The following is a 12055-nucleotide window of genomic DNA, read 5'->3' as shown; positions in this document are numbered from 1 at the left end:
CGCCCACCACCGAACCCCGGTCCCAGGTCCCGTCCCTCTTCCACAGATTCCCTGCTCGGGGCCACCAGGCTGCTAGGCCCGGTCACGATCTTGCAGCCCCTTCCCTCCGCCACTCCGCCTCCCCGCGTCCCCGAGTACTGCAGGGCCCAGTCCCCAGGAGCGAAGAAAGGTGGAAAGGAGAGCCCGTGGGCTCCGGGAAAACTTGACCAACTTTTCGTAAAGTCCCATCTCTAGTGAGCTTACTCCATCTTGATTGTTTTTTTCTCGTACTTTTCATGTGTCCTGATTTCCTCGCCGACTTGGTTTTTTTTCCATCTTGCAGCGTGTGTACTTTCGTACGCTACCTCAAACCCCGACGGAGGGAGGCAGGTATAAAGAAATCGGCAGGCGGCCACTGCAGTCCCTGCCGTGTGGCTTCCACACCCTGGGAACCCGGACGGCTCCACGGCTGACCCCCGCCTGCAGGCTTTCGGAACTGCAAATGCCCCGACTTCACCCTCTTTCCCTCCCAGCGTCGGGCGGAGAGCGAGCGGTGTGGGGTGAAAACCTGAATGAGTCCCAGCAGACTGTCAAGTCTGGAGAGTCAGGACCCGAATGCAAGCAGGGTGACGATCGAGGCGCTGCCAAGAGGCGCAAATACTTCATTCGCTCCTCGTCAGGAGCCTCCTTTGCCCCGGGAGCTAGGCCAGACTCCGCGTACAGTCAGCGAACGGAGCCCTGCACTCTGGAAACTTGGCCTGGCGCGTGGGGGCGCGGGTGTCAGGCGCTGAAGGTTGACGTGCGGGTCGGGGCCTGCAGGGAGCCGAGTGGGAGCGGACCTGGGTGCCCCCAGAACCGGCCTCCCCATCCTCATCCCCAGAGCTGGCCTGGGAACTTCAGGGGCCCGCGAATGTACAGGGAGGGAGGAGCTGGGTCCGCTCTTCCTCTGGGAAATGCCTCCTGAGCTTAGGTGTAGAAAATGGGAGAGGGCCGCGCTCTGTGTTCCCCACGTCAGGAAGTAGATGGGAGACGCAGACTGGGAACCATCCAGCCTGTTGTTCAAACCAGGATCCTTTCCAGTTGAGCCTTGGGATGTGGCTCGGTGGTAGAAGCCTGACCTAGCCCTCACTCTGGGAGGCCCTGGATTCGAGCTCTAGCGGCGAAATTATCAGAGCTTTGATCGTAAGAACTGGCCAAGAGGAACAGGCGCAGGTCCTGAGTGTTGGGCCTGAGGCCCTTCACAAAGCGGACGCTTCTGTGTCACCGCAGTGCGGTCTCCAGACAGCCCGCTGCCACCTCACTGTGTAAACATCTATCCCGCCTCCACCCTCGCCACGGTGCACGCGGGGTCACCCTGCATGCTGTCCCACTCCCCGTGGCCTCTGGTCCTTGGGTGCACTGCTGGCCGGAGAGGCCTAGAATCTGTCTTGGTGAGTGGGCGTGTGAATTCCTGTTGGGCCCACGGAGAGGATCGGGGACAGCGTGCTCAGATTCGGCAGAGAGGCAGGACAGTAAGATGCAAGGGCCCCTGTTAATAGTTATGAGCAGGTAACAGGCATCGTGACCACCTCCATCCGGGTCGCCCGCCACTGGTGCCTCTGGTCATCTGGCAGCCTGGGCTTCCAGGCCTTGCTGACCACAGACTCTGCTGCCAGGAAGCCTGGCAGCCTGGACTGGGTGGAGGACCTCTTCTGTTTCCAGCTTTCGAGGGAAAAACTCCAGTGAAAACGAGGGCCTGGAAGCGTCCGTGCTGTGAGCCAGTCCCAGCCGTGGTGGCCGGGGGCTCTGTGGACTTTCCCGGGTCAGCAGCCGCTTCTACTCAGCCTCAGGAGAGACCCGGATGAAAGGCGACCCAGTGCACGCACCCGCGGGCACCGCAGCCTCCGCCGTCTCACAGCCAGGATGAGTCCAGGCGCTCCCCTGGCGTCGCCTCCCTCCCGCCACCACCTCCACACCCACACCGCAGCCTGGCCACGCTGTCCAGGTTGTTCTGGGGACCTCAAGAGGCGCTCAGGCTGTGGCTGTGGGCAGGGTGGCTATGCATACTCCGGCCATCGGGCGGCGGAGGACGTGTGCTGGTGTGGCCTCTGACGGCCTGGGGAAGCACAGGGCAGGGACCTGGCAGGGTGGGGACAGCCCTGGGCCTGGGTAAGGTGGCGTGTGGTGTGACAGCCATGGCAGGCTGGCAGGCAGCGCCATCTGGTCCCCTCTGAGGCTGCCCTGTGGGAGTCTAATTAAATCTAAACCAGAAACAGTGAGCCTTGAAGGGAAGCTACGGTGGGGGGCTGTTGCCTGGTAGTGGGTTTGTGTGGCTCCTCCGGGCTGGGTGGTGCCTGCCAGGCTCCGGCCCTAGCTCACTGTTCAGCCAGTCTAGGAGGACTCATGCTGCCCCTCACTGGGGCACAAGCCAGCAGTTCTGTCCCTGCCTGTCTTCCAGGAGGCCCTTCCTGAAGCCGATTCTTTCAGTCCCAGCAGTCCTGTGAAGGCTTAATTCCCAGTGCTGCGCCTCTGTGGAACTAAAATGTAAGGCATATCTGTTTCTTCTCTACTTAGAGCCTTCAGGGCTCCTACTTTCCAAGGCCCTAAAGTCTGTCCCTTCCTGCTCCTCTCCGGTAGGTTCTGCTCTCGCTGCTCCAGCCTCATGCTGAACTTGCCTCAGGGCCTTTGTACATGCTGCTGTGCCCCCGTGAGCACCCCCATGAGCTCTTTCCCAGCTGTCCTCAGGGCTGGCTTTCCCTCTACTTCAGGGCTCTGTGCAGTGTCAAATTGCCTACACTATTGAAAACTGGATGTCTGTCCCCATAGCCCCCACCCACGTTACCACGCTTTGTTTTGTTTCCCGTGACACTGGTTTCTCACGTACTATGTACTTCATCATCTAACCAGTGCCAGTAACACCCAGTGCGTGAGGTGTTTTTTTTCCACCAGACCACTGGCTCTTCGGCCCAGAGAATTTTATCTTCTATGTTCTCTGGGATGTCCCTGGGGCCTGAGCAGTGTTCAAACTCAGAAAAGCTTAGCTCAGGCGCAAGTGCAAGGGCCCAAGTTCGATCCGCGGTACCAAAAAGAAAAAGGAAAAAGCTTAGTGCATGTGACTCCTGTTACCCACATGGCCACAGCTGGGGCGCCTGCTCCCAGACCACAGGCAGAAGAGCCAGGGACTCCGCCTCTATAGGGAGCTTCCCGTCTTCCAGACTGCGCCCTGGATGGCCAGGTTAGGTTGCCTGCGCTGTCTGCATGTACCCTTCTGCCTGTAGATTTGATTCTTTCTTACTTATTTTTGAGACAGGGTCTCACCATGTACCCCAGCCTGTGGTGATCCTCCTGCCTCAGCCTCCCAAATGCCCAGATTACAGGTGTGCACCACCAGGCCACAAGAGAGCCCCCTTTGGGTGTGGCAGGGAGGTGATAAGATCGCTCACTGCCGTGTGGAGCTGGGTGAGGGTGAGGCTTCCCGGCAGGCAGGGCAGTGCCAGCGAGACGGTGTCAGACCGCAGTCCCTGGAGCACCACGGGCTGTGTGTCTGGTGCCCACCCAGGTCCCCCCCACGCGGGAACAGCCGGAAGGGGCACGTGACCTCATCATCCGGTGCTGGGTTCACCTCCAGGCCACAGCTGGGCCCAAGTCCGCCCAGTGCGGGTTCTCTGACGGCACCGGTGACCCCATCTGGGAACTGCCCTGCCGTCCAGGGTCCTCCGGGCTGTTTCCTGCCTTCTATGCGAAGTGGAGGACGGCGGAGCCCGAGGGAACAGAGGGGCCACCCTGGGCCTCCCTGCTGTCCGTTGCTGGCTACTGGGCCGCCCCTCACCCATCCCGGGTTTGGTGAGTTCTGGCCCGGCTCCCCCAGCCCAGGGGTGCTGCCTGCCTGCCCGCCCCGAAGCACAGGGTTCGCCCAGGACCGCAGTCCCCCAAGCCCCAAGCTGGGCCCAAGTCTGGAGCAGTGGAGGTTGGGGGGTGGGGGAGACCTCGGTCCGGGACCCGGTGGGACATCGCACGGCTGGGGGAGGGGAGAGGGCGGGCAACCTGGCTCAATCTCCAGTCCGCCCCCAAGTCCCCAGGGCTGTCCCGAGCCCTGTACAGCTGGGGCTTGGCAGGCCCTGCAAGGCCCTGGGTCCACACTTGAGCAGGGCGGCAGCCTCTGTGTTTTCTTACTTTCCGGGGACCTGGTCATCAGGGCCTGGTGGCCCCTGGGCCGGGACTGCTCACCGGAGTGGGCAGCGTCGAGCGCCCTGCACACCTTGCCTTGTCTCAGCTCTGGGCCCGGGGACAGTGGAGAGACAGAGACCGACAGAGGAGACCCCGGGCTGTCCTCCCGGCCGAGCCGGTTCCCAGGCCTGGATGGGGAGCTGGCGCAGTCTGGTTTTCCCAGCTGCTCCCCTCTACCCTGGCTGGACACAGCCTCCCTCCTGGGCTGCGGTGTCCAGGCAGGGGCTCCTTGTTGACCCCTGGGTCCCTAGTGTTTGCAGGGGTGGGTTATAGAGGTGACCCAGAGCTGCGTGCGGGAGACCCCTCCTGTGCCCCTGTTCCCAGGGTCTGCCTGCAGTTCCTGTGCGCCCTTGCCCGGTGGCTTGAGGACAGGGTGGCCACCCCCAGCCTCTCCCAGTGCCCATAGGTGTGGTGAGCTGGCCCTGGACACCTGACCCCTGCAGTGTGGGTCATTAAGCAAGAAGATTTGTCCCCGGAAACCTACCCTGCCTTCTCCAGAGCAGAGACCCACTGTGCACCCAGCCCTACTGTGTGGAGTGCAGACCCTGCTCCAGCCTGGCCCAGTGGCAGAGCCCTGCCCAGAGATCTGCACCTGCTCCTGTCCCTGATTTCCTGGCCCTTTCCAGCCCACCCCTGTAAGACCTCACCAGCCTCCCAGGCTGCAGTGTAAACAGGACCAAACACATCGCCTGCCAGTCATCCCAGTACTCGGGAGGCTGAGGCAGGAGGGTCGCTGCAAGTTGAAGGCCAGCCTGAATGTAGCCAGACCCTTCTGCTCCCACTCCCACAAAAAAGCATCCCTACCTATGACGGGTGGGACCCATCACAGGTTCTTGCGCAGTGCGCAGTGCCCCTGTATTGAAATATTAAGATTTGGATATGTTAATTTAAGAAAAATCTGTTAATTAAATGTGTTTTTGTTTTTGTTTACATGTTAGTGTGGCCACTAGAGTAGGTAAGATAAGGTTCAGCCTTAAGCTCAGCGGCTCCCCATGTTTGACTTGTTCCCTGACCCTTCAGGCGGTGCAGTCCCGTGCACTGGGCCGTGTGTGCCCCTGTTGGGCTGACTCACGCCGACCAGGGTTCAGATTGTCTCTGACCCAGAATGGAAGCGACAGGGACCTTTCAGGAAGTGGCCTGGGTCCGCGGACCCCGGGGTGCCCTCCCAAGGCCGGCGGAGCGGTCGCAGGGTGCCGGAGGGGAGCTGTGGGGACCCCTTCGGGTGCTGATGGCCTCGGGTATCCTGCTGGGGAGCGCGAGGTCACCATGTCAGAGGCAGGTGCGGCCTGGTCACCCCCACGGCCCTTCCGTGGGGACTTCCCCCCCCCCGACTCATGCTGTGCACTGGTGACTCAGGCCAGCGCACGCCAGCCGCTCCACCCGACACCGGGCAAGGGGGCAAGGACGAGGGCCAGGGCAGCACGGGGGGTGCCCTGCAGAGGGGGGTACTGGGGACACCGGGTTCCAGGCACAGTAAGAGCTGCAGAGAAATGAGCTTTGGGAGGCTGAGAGGAAGATCTGCCGGGGACAGGGACTGGAGGGTCACATGCCTGTGATCCCAGCACTCGGGAGGCTGAGGCAGGAGGATCACGGCGTGAGCCACAAAGCTGGACTCTGTCTCTAAAGAAGACACACAGGTGAAGTCAGAGAGACCAGGAGCCTGGCCAGAGGAGAGGTGGTGTGGTCGGGCTGAGAGAGGCACAGCGTCCCTAGAGGAGCGGGGCTGGGTCTGTCCTAAGGCCCGGCTGGGCACTGAGTGGGCGCCAGGGAAGCGCTCTGCACTGCTGCGCGCTCCTCCTGAGGACGGTGGCCAGCTGGGGCTGAGCGCCTGAAGGCGGGAGCCAGGGCTCAGCCTTCGCAGTGGCCGGCGGACAGGAGTGGCTTCCTGTGGGTCATGGGCCGGCTGGGGGAGGCCGCAAGGGGCAACTGCTGACCGGCTGGGCCCTCACTGTGCCCCTCCCCACAGCCTGGCCGTGCTGTGCCTCTTGTTACTTGCAGTGGAGGTAACATGCACAGAGAAGTTCAGTGACTTCTCTGAGGCCACACAGTAAAGCTGAACTGGACACAGCCAGTCTGGTTCAAATCTGCCTCTCCTTTTGCCTACTTGGGCTTCAGAACCAACCAGCCGGGCTGGAGCACCTGGTTCAGGGCGGGGAAAGGATTCTGTGGGTTTTCAGTCGGAAAGAGAGAATGCAAGCCTGGCGTGGCGGTGCTTGCCTGTGATCCCAGCACCCAGGAGGCCGAGGCAGGAGAATGGCTAGGCGTTTGAGGCCAACCTGGGCTACATACACTCTGCCTCAAAACAAATGATGACAGGGCTTAGCTGAGTGGGGCTGCACCTGCCTCTTAAACTCAGGGTCTTGAGTTCAATGCCAGGTGCAAAACAAAAACAAAAAACACCAAAGAACAATGACAAAAAGGAAACAATGTAAATGCCCAGCTGCAGGGAATTAATGAAATAAAGGCAGCAAATTAGGCTAGGAGGTCTTGTAGCCTTGAACCCACTCTGTTCAGAGTGACCCTGTCAGAAACGTGAAATGCCTGCAACTCTGACATTTTTTTGGAGGTGGTTAGAGACAGGGTCTCACTATGAAGCCCAGGCTGGCCGTGAACTCCCAGAGATCCTCCTGCCTCAGCCTCCTGAGTGCTGGGATCACAGATGGAGATCACCACCCAGCCTACTGTGCCAGCTAAGAACTGGGTTTGGCTGTAGCCACAGGATCCAAGTTCAACAAAAGCCAAGCACATTTCTATATTTAGCATCAAACAACTGGAAACTAAAATGAAAAAGACTACTATTTATAATCATTCCAAAAACAAAGCAAAAAGGAAATACTTCAGTGTAGCCGAATCTAGGCGCCATGCACGGGATGTTCTAATAAAATACGGGGGGTGTGCGAGGAGCTGGGGAAGGGCATCTGTGCCTGTATGGGAGCAGGGTGGCCCCCAGCCCAGTCAGGCGGACGTGGCGAGACCCCAGTACCGCACCCTGAGCAGTAGCAGCCTTGGGCCTGGAGGCCACAAGTCCCAGGCCAAATATAGGCGGGCTGGGCACTCAGAGACCCAGGACGGGCCTTCTCTGCCCGTCCAGTGCTGCTGCCTTGCCCACTCAATGGCTATCTCCGTTCTTTTTTTCTCTCTCCTTTCTGAAACAGGGTTTCACTGTGTAGCGCAGCTGGCCTCAAACATACAGTGGTTCTCCTGCCTCAGCCTCCTGAGTGCTATGGTAACACGGGTACCACCAGGCCGGCTCCTGTCTTTCTAAAGGGGCCTCAGATGGTGGTGTAAGGCCCACCACCCCACCAGGACCTGTCCTCGTTTCTAACCAGGGTGGTCTTGTGAGGACTCGGGGTCAGGACTATAATACCTGTATTTGGGGGATATTGGCAATCGACCTACACAAACTCACTCTAAAAACTTAGCTGGTGGAATCGTGCTACCTGACTTTAGGGTTCATTGTGCCGCCACAGAGCTGAGAAGGGAAGAGTACAAGACGGGCTGATGGAGGGTGGCCCTGCCCCCATTCTCAGAGGAGGCTGAGGCAAGAGGGTCTCACTGCAGTTCAAGTTCTCAGGCATTTTAGCCAGATCCTGCCTCAAAATAAAACTGGCCAGGGATGTAGCTCATTGTGAAGGCCCTGGTTCAGTACTCAAGACTACAAAAATAAATAAAACAAGGACAGCTAGGGGCTGGGGATTTAGCTCAGTGGTTCTGCTGTCTGCCTTGCAGGTGCAAGGACCTGAGTTCAACCCCCAGTACCAAAAAAACAAAAAAAAACAAGGACAGCTGGGCATGGTGGTGCACGCCTGTGATCCCAGCCAGCACTCTGGAGGCTGAGGCAGGAAGATCTCTTCAAGTTTGAGGCCAGTCTGAACTGCATAGTGAGATGCTGTATCCAAAAGCCAAAATAAATAGACAAAACAAACACACACACCCCCAATTTCAAACAATATACTAAAATCAACTGAAAGGGAACCACATCTCTAAATGTGAAACTTAGAGCTATTAAGTGTACTAAAAGTCCAAGACCCTGTTCACTGCAGGCCACAAGCTACTTGCCCTGTTGTTGTTTTTTTAATTTTAATAACAAATATAAAGGAAGTGCCAGGTATGGTGGCACACTCCCACACTCGGGAGGCTGAGGCAAGAGGATGGCTATGAGTTTGAGGCCAGCCTGGGCTACATAGTGAAATCCTGCCTCTAACAAACAAAACAAAACAAAAAAAGAACTTTCGTTACTGATGTACAGAAACCATATGATCTATTTTATATGCAGCCCAAGGTAATCCTCTTCATTCATTGTGGCCCAGGCAGCCGAAAAGTTAAGGCTGCAGCTGGGAATTTACCTCAGTGGCACTGAGTCTTTCTCAAAAGCACAAAGTCCTAAGTTAGATCCTGGTACCAAGAGGGGAATTTTTTAAAAAAATGTTAAGGTTAAGGTTAAGGTTGAGGTTGGCCTGAGCCACCAGGAGGAGAGAGAGGCTCGTGGCCCAGCACCAGGGGTGTGTGTGTGTGTGTGTGTGTGTGTGTGGCCCTGGAGGTTAAACCTTGACCTGGAGCTGTACCCCCAGCCTTTTCCTTTCTTCTGGTACCGGGGATCGAACTTAGGACCTTGCACTTGCCAGGCAGGCAGCAGAACCACTAAGCTAAATCCCTGGCCCTTGCCTTTTTCATTTTTAAAACAAAATTTTTATTTTATTCTATTGCTTTCTTGATCCTCCATGCTCAATGTTTCTGAAGAATAGCAAGAAGATATCCAAAATCCAACATTATTAAACATTCAAATAGTAAAATACAATGTGGGAAAAGCCCTGAGATGTGAAGTAATCCAGCTCTATCTGTCAGAACCAACTGGAGAGCAGTGCCTGGATTTGTCATCCTGTTCAAGATGACCAGGGGACAGGCGGGATCCAAATGGCGAGCAGCCCTCTCAGCACTGGGGGAGCTCTTCGGTCTCTCTTTGCGACCCCAGCCTTTTTCATTTTTTATTTTTATTTATGTATGTATTTATTTTGGAGACAGGCTGGCCTTGAACTCACAGCAATCTTCCTGTCTCAGCCTCCTAAGGCATATTTCATCTTTTTGTGTGTGTGGTACTGGGGTTAAACCCAGGTCCTGCACACTGAACCTTATTCCCAGCCCTTTTGTTATTCGTTATTTTCAGGTGGAGTCTTGCTGAGTCTCCAGGCTGGGCTCAAATTTATGGCACTCCTGCCTCAGCCTCCCAGAGTGCTGGGATTATAGGTGCATCTCCACACCTCCACTCCTCCGTCCTGGTCCCGGTTGGTGACATCGTAACTAAAGTGTGTGCTTATAAAGGGAAATGGTCTCTTATCCATTCAAGGCTCAGAACCTGAGATGAAGAAGACAAAAAGGATACGCCCCATTCCCAAAATCAGGCCAGGAAATAATTTTTCTCTCTGAAATGTGAGGTTACCCTTTGTTACCCAGTTTTCCTTTTATTTATTTCCAGTGTTGCAGATGGAACCCAGGGCCTCACATAAGTACAGTTCCCAGGCCCTGATCCAAGTACAGCTAAAAAAGCCCAAACAAGGTGCAATTCGAAACATTCAATTATCCATCGCCAGGGGTGGTGCACACACCTGTGATCCTAGCACTCAGGAGGCTGAGGTAGGAGGATCACCATGAGTTCAAGGCCAGCCTGGGCTACATAGTAAGAACCTGTCTCAGAAAAACAAAAAAAGGGAACTAAAGGAATAAACAAGCAGTCCTGGAGCCCTGTTTTGCCGGGCCTTGGGAGATGCCTGTTTGTTGCCTGGTCTCCTTCCTTGGGTGCAGACCCCTCCCTGTTTTAGGGACACGGCAGGTGCTGGCCCTCAGCATGGACTGTGGTCTTGCCCCCTAGCTGGACATGGTCAACGGAGAGAGAACTATCTTCTCCTGTATTGGGAATTGAACTCGGGGCCTTGGCACTTTCCCAGCTTTTTTCTTTTTTAATTTTGACTCTATCTCCCAGGCTCCCTTGCGATTAGGTAGGTAACGAGAGGGGTACAGGTTGCAGTACTGTGATCTGCACATGTGTGTGGGGGGGTTATTTAGCCCCTTTCTCTTTCCAGCTAATAAGATGTAGACAATGACTGACATCAGGCAGCCCTCTTGGACCACGAGGCAGAGGCATAAGAGAGGAGCCTGGTTCCTGGTGTTGCTACAAGCCTGCCTCTGGGCTTTTGTGATGGGAAATGCGCTGATCTCAGGTCACAGGAAGCGGGCCTTCCTCTCTTGGGCACACTTGGAGCGTCCCCTCGGTCTCCGGAAGCCCCACCCTGGCTTCCCTGGCCTCCTCCAGCTGGTGTCTCTGTGGCCGTCCCTGACCCCGATCAGTCCATGCCCTGATGGCCAATACTCAGCACGCATTCCATGCACACAGGGTGGGTTTTCTTTTTTTCTGCTGCAGCACAGGGAATTGAACCCAGGGCCTTTGCACTGAGCTACATCCCCAGCCGATTTATTTTGAGACAGGTTCTTGTTAAATTGGTCAGGTTGGGCTCAAATGTGTGATCCTCCTGCCTCAGCCTCCTGAGTTACAGTCACAGGCCACCACATCTAGCTGGCACAGAATGCATTTGAACATGCCTCCATAAACCATTCATTTCCATAATAATCATGATATGATTAATGGCCAATAAAATAACAGTAAAATCTTCCTTTTATTGAATTTTATAATCATAGTAAAAGTTAAAAAGTAATAGATTAATGTGGCACCTTTTAACTACATTAAGGCAAATGTGGTGGTAGCCACCTGTAGCCCCAGCACTCAGGAGGCTGAGGCAGGAGGATCACCACCAGTTCAAGGCCAGCCTGGGCTATATAGCTAGGCCTTGTCTCAAAACTAAATCAAACCAAAACAATTGGTCAAAGAATGTTTTTTTATTTTAGTGCGGAAACTTTTCTCTCACATGAAACAACAGATACCCAAACACTCAGGGAAAGCCTTAAACATAAGAGAAAGTTTGGCAGAAATTCAGAAAAAAACCCATTTCTCAATAAATTCCAGAAATGACGCCAGCGTCAGTGTCTTTTTGGGATTCATTCAGAAGCTTTCAAACATCTTCCCAGATGAAAAAGTTTAAGGACATAAGAACTTCTAGTGGTGACAGAGGGGCACCTCCAGTGTTTGTTTCAGGTACTGTTGCTTTGTGTTTTGAGGCAGTGTCTCACTATGCAGTCCCGGCTGGCCTCGAACTTGTGGAGATCTTCCTGCCTCAGCTTCCTGAGTGTTGGGTTTCCTGCCGTGGGCCAACACACTGGGCTCAGACCCACTGTTTCTGGGCGAGACATGGGGGACAGGCCCTCAAGACACCGTGTCCCAGGGTCGGGCCCTTAGCATCCCCTTTACCCTCCCGCCTGGGGGCTGCAGAGCCGGGAACTCCTTGTGACCTGTGAGGGGATCACAGCATGTGTGAGTGAGACACTTGCACGTAGGTCTCTAAAAGTCACCGGCAGGCAAAGCACGGCCAGAGGAGCCTCAGAGGGATCCGAGCGCAGGCTGGCTGGCATGAACCGGTTGCTTTCTAGTTTGACCTGAGGGCACCTCCCACTGCCCGGGTCACTCAGAGGCCCTGGCCCAAGTGGGCTCAGGCCCTCCTCAGCTTGCTTGTCCGGTACAGCCAGAAGGCGTTTATTGAACGAATACATTTGAAGGACTCAGCAAGGCAGGGTTGGCCGCCGCAATATGTAGCACATCTGGGCCAGGGACTTAGCTCAGTGGTTCTGCTGCCTGCCTCGCAAGCAGAAGGACCCAAGTTCGATCTAAAAAAAAAAAAAAAAAAAAGAAAAAGAAAAAGAAAACAAAGCACATCTGGAATCTGACACGCATATCACCACTGCCTCTCAGCCTCTGCGGTTCCTG

At 55.7% G+C, this 12055-nt stretch overlaps 1 protein-coding gene across 10 annotated transcripts in view; it reads left to right on the top strand.

Annotated features, from left to right (window-relative positions):
• The window catches only part of LOC104849035 (collagen alpha-3(IX) chain-like), a 6134-nt gene extending 1083 nt beyond the window's left edge, over positions 1 to 5051 (top strand). Inside the window, exons 1-4 of one of the 10 annotated variants that reach the window (XR_004518235.1) lie at positions 9 to 233; positions 323 to 2502; positions 2596 to 2665; positions 3669 to 5051. Coding sequence is in view for 7 of the 10 variants with exons in the window: in XM_033766452.1 (XP_033622343.1) it covers positions 2501 to 2502; positions 3269 to 4421 (1155 nt within the window). In the remaining 3 variants the exon portion in view is untranslated. The other 9 variants (XR_004518236.1, XM_033766453.1, XM_033766452.1 and 6 more) reach the window with 9 other exon arrangements.
• Positions 5052 to 12055: the final 7004 nt, after the last annotated feature.

Source organism: Fukomys damarensis, unplaced genomic scaffold, assembly GCF_012274545.1.
Source record: "Fukomys damarensis isolate Sample0158 unplaced genomic scaffold, DMR_v1.0_HiC HiC_scaffold_20, whole genome shotgun sequence".
NCBI lineage: Eukaryota > Metazoa > Chordata > Mammalia > Rodentia > Bathyergidae > Fukomys > Fukomys damarensis.
This window is presented reverse-complemented; position numbering and strand designations above follow the sequence as displayed.